This window comes from Salvelinus namaycush, chromosome 33 (genome assembly GCF_016432855.1).
Source record: "Salvelinus namaycush isolate Seneca chromosome 33, SaNama_1.0, whole genome shotgun sequence".
In the NCBI taxonomy this organism is placed as follows: Eukaryota; Metazoa; Chordata; class Actinopteri; order Salmoniformes; family Salmonidae; genus Salvelinus; species Salvelinus namaycush.
This window is the reverse complement of record NC_052339.1, coordinates 5,826,393-5,844,537: the sequence shown is the minus strand read 5'-3', so window position 1 is coordinate 5,844,537 and position 18,145 is coordinate 5,826,393. Positions and strand designations below refer to the sequence as shown.

At 43.9% G+C, this 18,145-nt stretch overlaps 1 protein-coding gene across 1 annotated transcript in view; it reads left to right on the top strand.

Moving 5' to 3' along the window:
• The first annotated feature begins 1,021 nt into the window (after positions 1–1,021).
• LOC120027648 (receptor-type tyrosine-protein phosphatase N2-like) overlaps positions 1,022–18,145 on the top strand; it is a 184,960-nt gene continuing 167,836 nt past the window's right edge. Inside the window, exons 1-5 of the mRNA XM_038972642.1 lie at positions 1,022–1,481; positions 1,727–1,990; positions 3,922–3,962; positions 8,379–8,887; positions 12,033–12,119. Coding sequence (XP_038828570.1) covers positions 1,022–1,481; positions 1,727–1,990; positions 3,922–3,962; positions 8,379–8,887; positions 12,033–12,119 — 1,361 coding nt within the window. The remainder of the gene's footprint in view (positions 1,482–1,726; positions 1,991–3,921; positions 3,963–8,378; positions 8,888–12,032; positions 12,120–18,145) is intronic.

Genomic DNA, 18,145 nt, shown 5'->3' with positions numbered 1-18,145 from the left:
TAAGCAGTGTGTTAATTTAACACTGTTCTGGTGTGTCTATGGGTCCACAGACTCCACAGTGTTGATTTAGCACTCTCTTTTAATTTGCTGTGGATCAACACGGGAGAATGTACGTTGGTATTCTTGCACAAACAGAGTGGTAACTTGGGTTGTATACACTAGACACAAAATGGAAGAAAACAGCCAGAAACGAGGAAGGACTTGTCCAATAGGAAACGCTCATTTGTGTTTTACCATTGCAAAATGTTTTGCTATGTGTGCACTAATGAATATGACCATGGTTTAACATCAATTCACTCGACTCCATCTCTCTAGGGTTGACATGGCAGGATGCTACCACCCAGCAGGTGATCTCCAGAGAGCTTTCCAAGATACGCAAGGTTCCTATCCGAAGGCCGGAACCCCCTTCTGCCTCCCTGACACTCTATGGTGGAGCCAGGAAGCTCAAGACTGGAAAGGGAGAGCTTGGCGTCCAGAAGTACCTGCAAGAGCTTGGTCTCCTTCCCCAGTCTGTTGGCACTGCTCGCCAGGGGCCCCAGCGAGAGGGCCCCCTCACTAAGGTAATGTCCCGATAGAGAAGCCATTCCATGGGAGGGGAATGGTTCCAAACCACCTGTGTTTCGTAGCTATAGGGGACCATGGAGAGAGAGGCCCCGGCCTTGGTAAACCACGGGCTCCATGTCCTTTTTTGGGCCCCCATGTTTTCATCTTCTTTCTGTCCTAATGAGTAAGAGGAAGAAACCATCTTGGCAGGAGTTAGCTATGTTGTCTCTGCGCTGCTTTCATTTCCTGTTTCTCCTCTTTACAATCCTGCTGAGAATGTATGATGCCCATTTAGAAAGGAGGTCCCATCACTTCTTGACTAGATATATGTGTATATATGCTAACCATGTTTGTCATGCTCTGTCCCAGAATGAATCAAAGAACCCCGCCTCGTTATGAAGGAGGGTCCTGAACTCCTGAACTCTGAACTATTTCCTTTAGAATTTCCATACGCAATTTTCAAGGTCAGTTGATAAGCATGGTTGTGTTACAGAATGAAGACTTCCAGCCCAAGAAGGGAAAGTCTACATTCTATAGTCTACAGTCTGCAGAGCCACCCCAGGGGGGTAAGGTCTTCACACAGGGCGCCGTGGGGAGCTGGAGACCCTCAGTGGAGACAGCCTACTCCAGCCAGGAGCCTGGGAGTGCCAGGGGAAGTGCCAAGGGGTTGACTGCCCAGCTGGAGCGCTACCTGGCTGGGGCAGCACACACGCAGAGCCGCCCAGTACAAGGGGCAGTGGTGGGATCAGTGGTGGGACCCAAGGGGAAGCTCCACTATCTCAGCTATGTCAGCCCTGTACGCTCTGGGGATCAGGTGGAACCCCAGACACGACTTGGTGGCAGTGGCTCCAAACCTCCAAGGCCCAACATAGACAGGCTTCTCTTCAAGGCTGCTTCCAACCATCGGGTGCCCAAGGAACAGCTCAGTACAGTGGATGGTAAGGGCTTCTTTTTCCCACAATAATATGTGTTTGCACTGTCATGTGTGCTTCTGTGGACTTCAGATTAATTTGTAGTGGATCCACACACACACACAAAAAAATAGAATTTCAAAGATGTATTGTATGATATTTTATTCATTTCGAGGCAGTCGTGCTTCTGTGAATATCAAAGCTACTGGACAGTTATAGTGGATCTCACATTAACCTTTCTCTGTGTTCCTCCTTTCTACCCTCTCCCTCAGAACGGTTCATCCAGAACGTGGTCAACCAGCTGGGGAGGCAGAGAGTGAACATGGACGGTTCGATGGGTAAAGACCTGAACCAGCTGGCAGACATCATCTCTGAGGTCCTGCATGTGGTGGATGGGGAGGGGCCCAGGGCCAGAGCTAAGCCCAGGGTCATGGCACCCATACGGGACAGGCAGATGAAGAGAGAGCCCTTACCTTCCAAGGACCAGGATGAGGAGGACCAAGACGACATGTTGGGGCAAGATGCAAAGCTTCAAGGTATGAATTCATTAATTAATTAATACATTCCTGCCCCATAGGGAAATTTGCTTACCAACATTTCTGGGGTACATACGTTATAATAATACATCACAAGACATACCACACTTCACATACCACACTACACTGAGTGTGGAAACATTAAGGACACTTTCCTAATATTGAGTTGCACCGCACCCTTTTGCCCTCAGAATAGCCTCAATTCATAGTGGCATGGACTACAAGGTGTCAAAAGCATTCCACAGGGATGCTGGCCCATGTTGACTCCAATGCTTCCCACAGTTGTGTCAAGTTGTTTGGATGTCATTGGGTGGTAGACCATTCTTGACACACAGGAAACTGTTGAGCGTGAAAAACCCAGCTATGTTGCAGTTCTTGACACAAACCGGTGCGTTTGGCACCTACTACCATACCCTGTTCAAAGGCACTTAAATCTTTTGTCTCGCCCATTCACCCTGTCTCAAGGCTTAAAAAACCTCCTTTAACATGTTGAGAAGCCTCCCCTTCATCTACACTGACTGAAGTGGATTTAACAAGTGACATCTATAAGGGATCATAGCTTTCACCTGGATTCACCTATGTCATGGAAAGACCAGGTGTCCTTAATGCTTTGTACACTCAGTGTATATCAAATCAAATCAAAGTTTATTTGTCACGTGCGCCGAATACAACAACCTTACAGTGAAATGCTTACTTACAAGCCCTAACCAACAGTGCAATTTTTAAGTAAAAAATAGTTATTAGATAAGTAAATAAATAAAAAATAAAAACAGTAAAATGACAGTGAAAATAACAGTAGCGAGACTATATACAGGTGGTACCGGTACAGAGTCAATGTGCGGGGGCACCGTTTAGTCAGGCTAATTGAGGTAATATTCAACATGTAGGTATAGTTAAAGTGACTATGCATAGATGATAAACAGAGAGTAGCAGCAGCGTAAAAGAGGGGTTGGCGGGGGGTCACAATGCTAATAGTCCAGGTAGCCATTTGATTACCTGTTTAGGAGTCTTATGGCTTGGGGGTTGAGAAGCCGTTTGGTCCTAGACTTGGCACTCCGGGACCGCTTGCCGTGCGGTAGCAGAGAGAACAGTCTATGACTAGGGTGCAATTTGCTTCTGTGGCTGGAGTCTGACAATTTTTACGGTCTTCTTCTGACACTGCCTGGTGTAGAGGTCCTGAATGGCAGGCAGTTTAGCCCCAGTGATGTACTGGGCCGTACACACTACCCTCTGTAGTGCCTTGCGGTCGGAGGCCGAGCAGTTGCCGTACCAGGCAGTCATGCAACCCGTCAGGATGCTCTCGACGTTGCAGCTGTAGAACCTTTTGCGGATCTGAGGACCCATGCCAAATGTTTTCAGTCTCCTGGAGGGGGAATAGGTTTTGTCGTGCCCTCTTCACGACTGTCTTGGTGTATATATCACAGCACATATTTCACAAGTCATGGTCAGATTAGCCTAGGCAATCCAGAGTGAAAATCTCGCACCAACTATTCAATTCGGTTCTGGGGGAGAGACTAGAACGAGGAGCTGAAGCAGGATGGTTGCTCCACTCCCCTCTCTCTGCAAGTTCCAGTCAAGTCTTTGAGCCAAATGTCCCTTCCCCTTCCAAAATTCGGCTAAATAGTGATTCGAACAAATGACCAGTGGCTAAAAACCAACTCACTGGAGAAATTGTCGACAGATGGTTAAGGTACCATTTATGTTACGTAAACTGTCCACAAGAGTTAACAGACAGACATAAAGGTACACTTGCATTTATCACCAGGGTGAAAGTAAAGTAAAACCTGTGTGAAAAAGTTTTAGATTGTTTGGTTATTAGCCGTAAAGCCTTAACTTTAGCAAGTTTAATTGTCCACTGTTTTGTGGAAAACAATGGGAATTTGTATTTTATCTTGTGAATGTTTTCCCCTCACACATTCTGATTTTTACAGGGCAACCAATGGAGGATGCAGACTCTGAGCCAGACGACAAGGTAGGCCTAATTCACATCATGTTTTTAGCAACCGCTCCTTCAATTGCCACTCATTGATGAAAGGACTATATAAAACTCTAATGATAGACATTTGAAGGTAAATTACCACTTTCAACTGAATTACCACTTTCAACGGAAGGAATATCAGTCTGTTCACTATGATTTCAAAGAGATTCTTATAAAAATATCAGTCTGCGGATGTTTAAGGTTTGTAAAACTTGTTTTCTGTCCTATCTGTTTCATATTAAATATTTGCTTGCGTAACTTTAAAATAACCCTTCTTTAAACTTTTTAGAAACAGTAGTATACCAGTACTGACACAAATCGTTGAAGTAAGTGTTTGCGTAGACATTTCAGTCAGCATTTTGAAACCTTTGTATCTGTTGAACAGAATGATGTCTTAAAGGAAGGAAAAGAAACAGTTCACGTTGAACTTTCATTGAATTACTTCTTTAAACCCTCAGCCTTAATGGAAACACATTATTTTCTCATGGAACAAAACCCTTCAATTTAAAAATAGGTTCACTCGTCTTATAAAGCAAAACCTTTGCAGTAAAATAGAGAGCACACTGTTAAAATGAAGTGCTTTGTAACACCAAAACTGGTGGCAACTGAGCTTCAGCCAACTTGAAGGAGACTGAAACTTAACTTGGCTGGAGTATTGATACACATCATCCTGAGATGTTCTGAAACATTACATGGTGAGTTGTAACACCACGAAATCAAGTGTTGTGCAACATGTTGCCAGGGACTGGGAGCACTAAAAGAAAAGGTTGAAAACACTATTTTAGTTTTTTCGAGTCCTGTTTAGTGCAGAATTAGATGCCTTCTCTAAAGGTGTAGTTCGTTTCCTCTCTATAAAGCCGGGGTGTCAAACTCATTCCATGGAGTGCCAAGTGTCTGCAGGTTGTAGTTATTTATTTTCAATTAAGCCCTAGACAACCAGGTGAGGAGAGTTATTTACTAATTAGTGACCTTAATTCATCAGTCAAGTACAAGGGAGGAGGAAAAACCCACAGACACTCAGTCCAAACTCAGTGGAATGAGTTTGACGTGCTCTAACTCTTCTGAACACCATTATGATGTTATGAATCCTGTCTAGTGCAGAAGTGTATCCCTTTATCTGAAGTGTCTTAATGTTTAACATTGTTTTATGTGTTCGATTTGATATTAAACACCATTTTGGCAGGCAATGTCAAGCACAGGGTTCAAACCACCAGCAGTAATTGGCAGGTAATCTGCTGGAATTGAGGACTGCATTTTCCACTGATATTGTAGTCATGAATGTGGGTATGGCTGCTGTCCTCATTGAAGGTCAATTTGCCTGATGGTTTTCATATCCGTTCATCATGATCCATTACACCTCATAGCACAACAAGCGTAATATTCTTTCTTCAAACATTTATACAACATTTGTGAAAGAATCCTAAAGTCAAGAAATTGTGAATTACCCACAATCCTCAAAAAACAGTCACGTGGGAAACTAGGAAATGCAAAGAGATTACAACCAAAGACTTCCAATGAGTTCAATCACTTTGTCTCTCTTTAGTTATCCTAATGAAAGATGCTTACATTTTGAGCAACATATTAACTTGGATTTACATTATTTTGCTGATATGAAATTGAAATGTTTTGCATAAATTTTTTCAAATATATTTTGGGTGTATTTTGACACAGTTATGAAATGACAGAGTGGATACAGATAGGTGGGAGAAAAAGATTGAAGGGTTGGAGCGGGAATCTAACCCCGGTGGGGAGAGGGGTGACCTGTCTAAAGTGGGTGGGTTTACCGCTAGACCACGGGCTTGTATACAGTGCCTTTGGAAAGTATGCAGACCCCTTGACTTTGTCCACATTTTGTTAGGTTACAGACATTCTAAAATGGATGAAATCGTTTTTTCCCCCCTCATCAATCTACACACAATAGCCCATAATGACAAAGCAAAAACAGTTTTTTATTTTTTTTTGACAATTTATATAAAAACAAAAAACTGAAATATCACATTTACATAAGTATTCAGACCCTTTACTCAGTACTTTGTTGAAGCACCTTTGGCATCGATTACAGCATCGAGTCTTCTTGGGTATGACGCTACAAGCTTGGCACACCTGAATTTGGGTAGTTTCTCCCATTCTTCTGTGCGGGATCCTCTCAAGCTCTGTCAGGTTGGATGGGGAGCGTCGCTGAACAGCTATTTTCAGGTCTCTCCAATGATGTTTGATCGGGTTCAAGTCCGGGCTCTGGCTGGGCCACTCAAGGACATTCAGAGACTTGTCTCGAAGCCACTCCTGCGTTGTCTTGTCTGTGTGCTTAGTGTCGTTGTCCTGTTTTAAGGTGAATCTTAGCCCCAGCCTGAGGTCCTGAGCACTCTGGAGCAGGTTTTCATCAAGGATCTCTCTGTACTTTGCTTCGTTCATCTTTCCCTCGATCCTGACTAGTCTCCCAGTCCCTGCCGCTGAAAAACATCCCCACAGCATGATGCTGCCACCACCATGCTTCACTGTAGGGATGGTGCCAGGTTTCCTCCAGATGTGACGCTTGGCATTCAGGCCAAAGAGTTCAATCTTGGTTTCATCAGACCAGAGAATCTTGTTTCTCATGGTCTGAGAGTTTTTAGGTGCATTTTGGCAAACTCCAAGTGGGCAGTCATGTGCCTTTTCTGAGGAGTGGCTTCCGTCTGGCCACTCTACCATAAAGGACTAATTGGTGGAGTGCTGCAGAGGCAGTTATCCTTCTGGAAGCTTCTCCCATCTCCATAGAGGAACTCTAGAGCTCTGTCAGATTGACCATCGGGTTCTTGGTCACCTCCCTGACCAAGGCCCTTCTCCCTCGATTGCTCAGTTTGGCCGGGGGCGGCCAGCTCTAGGAAGAGTCTTGGTGGTTTCAAACTTTTTCCATGTAATAATGATGGAGGCCACTGTGTTCTTGGGGACCTTCAATGCTGCATAAATGTTTTGGTACCCTTCACCAGATCTGTGCCTCGACACAATCTAGTCTCAGACCTCAACTGACAATTCCTTCGACCTCATGGCTTGGTTTTTGCTCTGACATGCACTGTCAACTTTATATAGACAGTTGTGTGCCTTTTCGAAATCATATCCAATTAATTGAATTTACCACAGGTGGACTCCAATCGAGTTGTAAAAACATCTAAAGGATGATCAATGGAAACAGGATGCACCTGAGCTCAATTTCGAGTCTCATAGCAAAGGGTCTGAATACTTTTGTAAATAAGGAATTTCTGTTTTTTGTTTTTAACACATTTGCTAAAATGACAAAAAAACTGTTTTTGCTTAGTCATTATTGGTTATTGGGTGTAGATTGCTGAGGAATTTGTTTTATTTAATCCATTTTAGAATAAGGCTGTAATTTACCAAATGTGGAAAAAGTCAAGGGATCTGAATACTTTTCGAAGGCACTGTTTTTTGTGTGTTTTTTTGTCAACTTCAATGTAACCCAGAACAATTTCTTAGTATATATGGTACATATCAACGAAATGTACCATCTTACTGCCCATCCTGTTTCTAATCTGTTAAAATAAAGCATAATAAGGCCCGTATCTGTCACGCGGGACTAGGTTGGCGAAAGAACCAGACGCAGAGAGAGAGAGCCGCTTGGAAAAAATATTCCTTATATTTTTTCTTAACAAAAACTGAATAAGCCCGAACATACAGGGCGCAGAGAGAACACTTGCCAAACACCCAAAAATACACACACGTAACAAAAACAATCCCGCACAAAACAAGGGCGGGTCAAACTCCTAATTATAGGGAAGCTAATTACGAAACAAAAAACAGGTGCAACTAATAAGACAAAACAAACAGACAAACGAAAAAGGGATCGGTGGCGGCTAGTAGGACGGTGACGACGACCGCCGAGCACCACCCGAACAGGCAGGGGAGTCAACTTCGGCGGAAGTCGTGACAGTATCATCAATCAATAGGGCTGTAAACCATTTGTGTTTCTCATACAAATCGATGGTTTAGAAATACAGTTTGTTGATTCTGCCTTTTACATGCACTGAAACCCCAAATGGTGTTTTCACAGCACTCTCAAAAACACCAATATTCAGGTTGAAGTACCACTTTGGGTGTTTCAGAGTACTACATTTCTGTTTTAAAACATCATCTGAATATTTAAACTCTTACATTGGGTTTACATTTCAACACCGTCCAAACACCAGATATCAGCTTAGGTGCACTACTTTTATGGTTTCATTACACAATCATGTTGTTTTAATACTTTATATTTTTCAGTGCAGTGTTAGAGCACCAGTGTCTAATCCCTGTGTTGCTATCATAGAAATAGAATCACTAGAACGGTTTTTCCCGTTCAAGTCAATGGGTCTGAAATTCGTGGACCGGTGGCCTTTTTAGAAGTGATTCTATGTCTATGGTTGCCATATCCTACCACAGGACCCAGGCTTCGTCAGTAAGCTGTTGGAGTACCTCAATATGGACCCCTTCAGTGATGAGCCAGATGCACAGATGGAGGTTGATGGTGCTGGGGCAGCAGGCGGCCCCTCTATTGAGGGCCAGAGAACAGTAGGTCTGGAGAATGTGAGAAGCAGGACCACACAGGGCCAGGTGCCTGTACAACACCCCTGGGTGGAGAGGTACATGACCATAGGAGGAGAGGATAGATCTCCAGACCAACCAATGGATGTCCAGGCTTCTGAATCCATGGTAGACTCCGAGGTGGAGAGGTGGATCCACGGTACCAAAGCTCCTCCTCCTCTGGAGGCAGAGACAGACCTCCTGGCAGATAAACCACAGAAGAAGAATCTCCTTGCAGAGCCACAGAAACAGGACATGCGACTCCAGGAGGAGGAGGAGGTGGTGCATATGGGGGTCAAAGCTTACTCGAAGTCACATCGAGGGAAAAACCACCTCGGCGACTTTGGCTACATCATTACAGACACAGAGTGAGTATGGTGAAGATTATACTTGCTGCTATTTACCAAACATAATGTATGTATTTATACTTTAACTTCACAATGAGCAGTTATCTCCAGCTCCGTGTGTTTCCTATTTTCTTTTCACCTCATATTTTTTTTTATTGTTGGGCATACTGTGGTTAAAATAGGCCTAAAGCAATCTTTGTTGCCTAAATTCATGCTGCTGTTGAAAAAGCATACATCTTTCAAAACAACACAGACATATACAAACTTTTTCTTTTTATAGAGAATGATCGCTTGATATCCTTGGTGGTGCACTTGGTCACAATAGCTGTGATGATTAGTCCTTCAGTGTGTGGGTATTACCGCACTGAATTACAGTGTTCATGATGATATGGTGTCAGCAAAGGGCACCAGAGTCAGTCTCCACTCGGCTCAGCCTCACACCGCAAGATAGGTTTCTATCAACTGTGTTTCGCCTGTGGCACTTTCTTAAATCCCTTTCTGGCGTTATCAGGGAGAGTGTCAGAGCGCTGTCCTTTACCTGTTAAACAGCACGCCTCTCGTTTTCTTGGGGAGGGGCGCTCGCCACCGGCCATCCGGGCTTGATGGGCCACGTCTCAAGACACCCCACTGCGTGCGCCCACACTCACTAACACACACACACAGTCAGGGGAGACAAGAGGAACAGTTCACCTTCCAGACAGACTTTTCTCTCTCTCTTCCATCTTCTCCTCCCCCTCTTCCTGCATCCCCAGCCCGATGCTGCTGTAGCTAGCAGGAACCTGCCTACTATGGTCTCCAGAGTTTTCTGCAGACCTGATGATTGTGCAGTTGTTATAGCCATCTCCTTCCCCACCCGCAGCGGGGCCAGGCTAACTTGCTTATCTGACAGCTCCTGACATTGTGGTGGGGGGATGGGAGGAAGATGGGGATGAGATGGGGAAGAGGAGAGAGAGAACCAAGAGGAAAAGTGCTAGCATCAACAACCAAGTCACTCCTAGAGCTCTCCAGTTATTAGAAATAGCGCAGAGGGAGCCGAACGTGTCTGGAATCACTTGGTTGAATCTTTAACTTTCAAAAGCTCTCAAAACAGAAAAAGAGAACTTCACTTTCTTAAAGGTAGAGTAAATCAAGCGCCTCATGGTGATAGATGTAATACGTTATTAGAGGATGTTACAATTATGTGTAAACAGGCCAGTAAACTATCTGAGGATGCACACCAGTTTAGATTTACAATTGTGTGTATTGTTATTGGTTGGTATGGTCATTGTTAGCCCAATATTATCTTAGTATTACAAGAGTCCTTTAATTCTTTTAAAGGCAAAACATATGACAAAAGACCCCCCAAAAAGGAATTAAAATTCAAATTGTGTACACAGATTACGCAAAATTTAAACGCTATATTGTGCAGCCTACATACTGTACTGTGCCTTCAGAAAGTATTCACACCCCTTGACTTTTCTAGATTTTGTTGTTACAGCCTGCATTTAAAATGGATTAGATTGAGATTTTGTGTCACTGATCTACACACAATACCCCATAATGTCAACGTGGAATTATGTTTTTAGAAATGTTAACAAATTATTGAAAAATGGAACGCTAAATGTCTATTCAACCCTTTTGTTATGGCAAGGCTAAATAAGTTCAGGAGTACAAATGTGCTTAACAAGTCACATAATAAGTTGCATGGACTCGCTCTGTGTGCAACAATGGTGTTTAACATTCTTATTAAATGACTACCCCATCACTGTACCCCACACATACAATTATCTGTAAGGTCCCTCAGTCGACCAGTGAATTTCAAGCAGAGATTCAACCAAAAGACCAGGGAGGTTTTCCAATGGTTCACAAAGAAGATATTTATTGGTAGATTTTTTTTTTTTTTTTTAATTAAACAGACTTTGAATATCCCTTTGAGTATGGTGCAGTTATTAACTGGGCCGGCAGGTAGCCTAGTGGTTAGAGTGTTGAGCCAGTAACTGCAAGGTTGCTAGATCAAATCCCTGAGCTGACTAGGTAAAAATCTGTTATTCTGCCCTGAACAGCTTGAAGAATGTTTTAAATATTGTGCACTCCAGATATCGTAAAAGCTCTTAGAGACTTACCCAGAAAGAGTCACAGCTGCAATCGCTGCCAAAGGTGATTCTAACATGTATTGACGCAGGGGGTTCAATACTTGTCTAATCAAGATATATTAGGTTTTTTTCTCCAATAGACTAAAAAAATACATGTTAGCATGTTTCTAACACTTTGACATGACAGAGTTTTTTGTGTAGATCATTGACAAAAGAAATGACAATTACATCCATTTGAATCCCACTTTGTAACACTACAAAATATGGAAAAAGTCAAGGGGTGTGAATACTTTCTGAAGGCAGTGTACATGTCATTTTTAACTCCAACGATCTGTGTTTAGCCCTGTCATTTCCTGCATACAGAGCTGCCTACAGAATGCTTTGTTTGCTCTGACAACCTATTCCTTGTACAGTTCCCACTTTTGACCAGGTCCCAAAAGTCTGGTCAAAAGTAGTGCACTATGTAGGGAATGTGGGGCCATTTGGAATGCAGACTCTGTTTCCTTGGGTGATTTCCTCACTGTGTGAGAGAGCAGCCACTGGACTGAGCTCAGATGGAGCATGGCTTTATCATAGAGCCATTACACTTTCACACATCCATTACATTTCCACATTATTACTCAGCTCAGTGTGTGTGTGTGTGTGTGTGTGTGTGTGTGTGTGTGTGTGTGTGTGTGTGTGTGTGTGTGTGTGTGTGTGTGTGTGTGTGTGTGTGTGTGTGTGTGAGAGTGAAGAACGCCTATATTACACCTCACGCGGGTTCCATTTGCACCTTACTGTTTGTCTCATTGCTGGAAAATGCAGGTTGTTTACCAAGCCAGAAGAGGCACCTGATCCCTATTCCACTGGTGCAAGGCTGTTTGTGTGTGTGCTTGCGTTTGCGTGCTTGCATGCGTGTGTGTGTGTGTGCACATCTATACATTATGCGAGCTTGGTTGTGTGTGTCTTGTTAATTTATGTACATGTCAGTTACATGTGGAAACCCAGATATGCCAATTAGGGCTAGATGTTGCCGGTTCTGTGACTGGTTGGTTGTAATATAAAGGAGCTTCGTGTCTGATACCGTGCTTTCTCTCTGTCTGCCCTCCCCCCAGCTCCCTCACCTCTGACCAGGGCTTGGACCTGATGGAACATGTGGGTCGGAGGATCAACCTCCATGTGGCCAACATTCTCCAACTCTCGTATGTATTACAGGACACACAGGACCCATGCACTAATGCACACACACTTTGTGTTTTTATTGTTGTCGAAAAGTGGGACTGGAAAGTATTGTCGACATGACCTTCAAACAAGGGGTGTCTAACTCCTCCTTTGTACTTGATTGATCAATGAAGGTCATTGATTGGGTAGAAACTCCCCTCATCTGGTTGTCGAGGTCTTAGAGGCAATCTGCATTTTAAACAATAACAGCGTGAAAACCAAGCCACTGTTTTGATGAACAGCTCGAGGATGGGGCTGGATAAATATAACCACTCTGAAATTCATAGAAGGAGCTATGGATGAAAAGACTGACCATCTATGAAATCGAAATGATAGTTCAAACGATGTTTTAAAGCTGTGTTTGTTTACAGTTACTTCGTTTACATTACATCCATTGGAGTAAAACAAGCTTATATTTTGGTTTCAGGTGGGTTAAGAGAGATTCACTAAGCTCATGAGGCATTTATAACTTATATTCTTCTAGAATCAATGGCTATATATCCTTACTTTAAAGTCCTAAAATGGATGTAGCAACTGTAGAAAAGCAGCAGACACACGGCCCTCTGGGAATTAAGTTTGACACCCCTGGTCTAAAATAAAAGACCATTTCAAATTCTGAAGAGGAAGATGTTTTTTTGTTAAAAAATCTCTGATGTAAGCTCAGGGAACAGAATAAAGGTTGTCCAGGACTCCAGAAACAGGAAGCACTGTGTGTGAAGCTGCCCCTGCAGTGCAGTAGCGGAGTGCGTAGACGTTTTTTCTTATTCTGACCTTTGTGTGTTTGTGTTCCTCTGGAAAGAGAAATCAGCTCTAATTACCTCCACATACTGTATAGGATGCTTCCCAAACGGAAGCCTATTCCCTATATATTGCACTACATTTGATCAGGTCATATTCTGTATTGGATTCTGTTGGATTCACATCAAATCAAATTGTAGTGCAATTTAGTGTAGACTCGGTTACGAGTCCCTAACTGACAGTGCAGTTTCAAAAAATAAGTAATTAAAGAGGAGCTGTAAAAAAAGAACAATATATACAGGGGGGTGCCGGTACAGAGTCAATGTGCGGGGGCACAGTTAGTTGAGGTAGTATGTACACATAGGTAGAGTTAATTAAAGTGACTATGCATAGATGACAACATAGAGTGGCAGTGGTGTGGGGAGGGGGGGCAATGTGAATAGTCTGGGCAGCCATTTGACTAGATGTTTCTGACTCTTATTGCTTGGGGGTAGAAGCTGTTTAGAAGCCTCTTGGACCTAGACTTGGCGCTCCGGTACCGCTTGCCATGTGGTAGCAGAGAGAACAGTCTATGACAAGGGTGGCTGGAGTCTTTGACAATTTTCAGGGCCTTCCTCTGACACCGCCTGGTATAGAGGTCCTGAATGGCAGGAAGCTTGACCCCAGTGATGTACTGGGCTGTTCGCACTACCCTCTGTAGTGCCTTGCGGTCGAAGGCCGAGCAGTTGCCATACCAGGCAGTGATGCAACCAGTCAGGATGCTCTCGATGGTGCAGCTGTAGAACCTTTTGAGGATCTGAGGACCCATGCCAAATCTTTTCAGTCTCCTGAGGGGGAATAGGTTTTGTCGTGCCCGCTTCACAACTGTCATGGTGTGCTTGAACCATGTTAGTTTGTTGGCGATATGGACACCAAGGAACTTGAAGCTCTCAACCTGCTCCACTACTGCCCCGTCGATGGGAATGGAGGCATGCTTGGCCCTCTTTTTCCTGTAGTCCACAATCATCTCCTTTGTCTTGATCACATTGAGGGAGAGGTTGTTGTCCTGGCACCACACGGCCAGGTCTCTGACCTCCTCCCTATAGGCTGCCTCATCGTTGTCGGTGATCAGGCCTGCCACTGTTGTGTCATCGCCAAATTTAATGAGGGTGTTGGAGCCGTGCCTAGCCGTCATGAGTGAACAGGGAGTACAGGAGGGGACTGAGCACGCACCCCTGAGGGGCCCCTGTGTTGAGGATCAGCGTGGCGGAAGTGTTGTTACCTACCCTTACCACCTGGGGGCGGCCCGTCAGGAAGTCCAGGATCCAGTTGCAGAGGGAGGTGTTTAGTCCCAGGGGCCTTAGCTTATTGATGAGCTTTGAGGGCACTATGGTGTTGAATGCTGAGCTGTAGTCACTGAATAGCATTCTCACATAGGTGTTCCTTCTGTCCAGGTGCGAAAGGGCAGTGTGGAGTGCAGTAGAGACTGCATCATCTGTGGATCTGTTGAGGCGGTATGCAAATTGGAGTGGGTCTAGGGTTTCTGGGATGATGTTGTTAATGTGAGCCATGACCAGCCTTTCAAAGCACTTCATGGCTACAGACGTGAGTGCTACGGGGTCGGTAGTCATTTAGGCAGGTTACCTTAGTGTTCTTGGGCACAGGCACTATGGTGGTCTGCTAAAAAACATGTTGGTATTACAGACTTGGACATTGTTGAAAATGTCAGTGAAGACACTTGCTTGTTGGTCAACGCATGCACGCAGTACACGTCCTGGTAATCCATCTGGCCCTGCGGCCTTGTGAATATTGTCCTGTCTAAAGGTCTTACTCACATCGGCTGCGGAGAGCATGATCACACAGTCCTCCGGTACAGCTGGTGCTCTCTTGCATGTTTCAGTGTTATTTGCTTTGAAGCGAGCATAGAAGTAGTTTAGCTCGTCCGGTAGGCTCGTGTCACTGGGCAGCTCTTGATTGTGCTTCCCTGCCACATCACTGCCTTATTGTTGTTGATGCCTCTAAACACATTTAAAAAACAGTCATGGTTCTTAATAATATGGTCTTTGTTGTGAAAACACATGGGAAACACACGCGTTCACACGCGCAAGTACATAAGCATGCACACACACACACACGTACGCACGCATGCACACACGCATTAATACACGGACACAAGCACACACGCATAAACACACGGACGCCTGCACTCACACACATGCGCGCACACACACTCACTCACACAGAATCCCACTGGAGAGAGACAGCAGTGTTAATGTTTTATTGACTAGGTGAACTATCCTTGAACCCAGCTAGTTTCTCCTGGTAGTTCTGTGCTGCTGGAACCAGGCCATAGGAGGCAGAGAAGACATGTACGAACTGAGTCTGATAAGCCTTTCAAGCCTCTACTCCAGGAGAAGGCAAGTCTGGTTACTTCTCACAGAACAGTATCATATGAAAAGATGCCAGAGACGCAAACAGTATGCCTTGTTTCTATAAATGCCTACTGCTATTCAGGTGCTTAGTACCATTATTTGTGAGTTGAAGATGACATATGATCTACATTGTGGTCCTGTATGTCTCAGTACAGCATGGCACTTGCATTGCCAAGGACCCGCTGGGGCCATCAATATAAAAATGAAATGAATGCATGCGTGACTGTAAGTCGCTTTGGACAAAAGAGGATGCTTAATGGCTTACATTATATATATTATAAACAAAAATTTAAACGCAACATGCAACAATTTCAATTATTTCACTCAGTTACAGTTCATGTAAGGAAATCAGTCAATTAAAATGCATTCATTAGGCCCTAATCTATGGATTTCACATGACTGGGCAGGGGCGCAGCCATGGGTGGGCCAGGGTGGGCATAGGCCCACCCACTCAGGAGCCAGGCCCAGCCAGTTAGAATTAGTTTTTCTCCACAAAAGGGCTTTATTACAGACAGAAATACTCAGTATTCATCAGCTGTCAGGGTGGCTGGTCTTAGATGATCCCGCAGGCGAAGAAGCTGGATGTGGAAGTCCTGGGCTGGCGTGGTTACACATGGTCTGTGGTTGTAAGGCAAAATGACGTTGGAAGCGGCTTACGGTAGATCAATTAATATTACATTCTCTGGCAACAGATCTGGTGGACATTCCTGCAGTCACCATTCCAATTGCATGCTCCCTCATAACTTGATACATCTTTGGCATTGTGTTGTGTGACAAAACTGCACATTTTAGAATGGCCTTTTATTGTCCCCAGCACAAGGTGCACCTGTGTAATGATCAAGCTGTTTAACCAGCTTCTTGATATGCCACACCTGTCAGGTGGATGGATTATCTTGGCAGAGGAGAAATTGTCACTAACAGGGATGGAAACAAATTTGTGCACACAATTTGAGAGAAACAAGCTTTTTGTGCATATGGAACATTTCTGCGATCTTTTATTTCAGCTCATGGAACATGGGACACTTTACATGTTGCGTTTATATTTTTGCAATACACTTGATTTTAGAAACAGTTCTAAATGAATAATTTTGCTCTCTAAAGGAGAGGCATTGACATGGCTGGCTGCATTGTGTGTGCCGAGGTTTTATGAGGTTGAGTCGTGCGTCTCTGTCCAGACTGGCTCTATTATACCACACCGAGATGATAGCTAGCTCCTATTCCAGGAGACCGATAAACAGAGATATAGATACCTGCTAATGTATCCTTTGTCTGCACTGTTTTTCTAAATGCTAAATGCACTGTGTTCGAAGCATATTTATTGAGTAATGATGGGCGTCTGTTTGCCTGTGATGTGAGCCGGAGCTCATCGTGTTTCTCTCCAGTATGCTCAGCAGGTGAGACTATGAAAGCACCCGTCTCGATGTGAGCCAACTCTGGCTGCTAGTGAGGGTCAGAACACACTGACACCACAGTTACGTCCCAAATGGCACCCTATTGCCTACGTAGTGCACAATTTCAAGCTTCTCTCTCTGTATGTGTACGGCATGAGGTTGAATGAGGTGAAAAGAGATACTCCGCAGAGGAGAGAATACGAGCCATATGAAAAGATTATCATAATACAAATGAGGTGGTTTAGCTTCGGGGTGCTTGTTTTGGATGGCTTTAAGTTTCTACATTGGATACTGTTATGTATAAAAACAGCACTTTACTTTGCCCATGCTGATGTTCTTTGCTCTACAGAGGATGACGTAAATGTTTTACTGATCATATACACTAGGGGGAGTGGCCTCCTCAGACACTGAGGTACTCTGAACTGAACTGAACCTGGTGAACTGATGGACCCACCCAAACACACACACACACACACACACACATGACTAACCTGTACCCCCGCACATTGACTCGGTACCGGTACCCCCTGTATATAGCCTCGTTATTGTTATTTCATTGTGTTCCTTTTTTTAAATGTTAGCCTATTTAGTAAATATGTTCTTAACTCTATTTTCTTAACTGCATTGTTGGGCTTGTAAATAAGCATTTCACAGTAAGGTCTACACCTGTTGTATTCGTCGCATGTGACAAATAACATTTGATTTGACACACACACACTCCAATGTATGCACAAGCGCGAACACGTGTGTACACGCAGACACGCGTACGAACACGTGCATAAACAAACACACACACACACTTCCCTCAACTGAGCTAATATGAGCACTGAGCTTATAAACCCCATTCGATTACACAGAACACCAGCAGAGTGTTGATAGATAACTTATCCAACTCAATCACCATGAAGTACTCTTTTTTCCAGAGTCTATTTAGACAATTATTTTAGGAAGAATAGCACAACCGTTTCATTTGAGATGCATCTACGTAGATTCCTGGCACACCATTGGCACCAGGAAGAATGTGGGACAGATTGTGAAAATATTAACATTTGACAGAGCAAACAGAAGTCAGGTGAAGTAGACATGTTATGGGACGTTGCAAGAACATTCCTGCGTCCAGTTTTCTGAGAGTTAAGAGAATATTCCATTAACGTTCCACCGAACATGCACAGAACATGGTTGTCATGTTCTCAGAATATAAGATATTAATGTTCTAGACATGTTTCATGAGAATGTTGCAAGAGCATTCCTGTGTCCAGAGGGTTAGGAGAATATTCCTTACACGGACATGGTTGTAGCAGGACGATCGGACTACCGTGAACCAAGAGGTTGTGAGTTCAAATCCCAGGTGAGGACATATTGAGTAATGACTACTAAATAATTGAACATGCACAATGTAATCATGTAAATGTAAAACGCTGTGTCTTAAAAGCACTGTGTGTGTGTGAGTATCCCTAAACTTGCCAA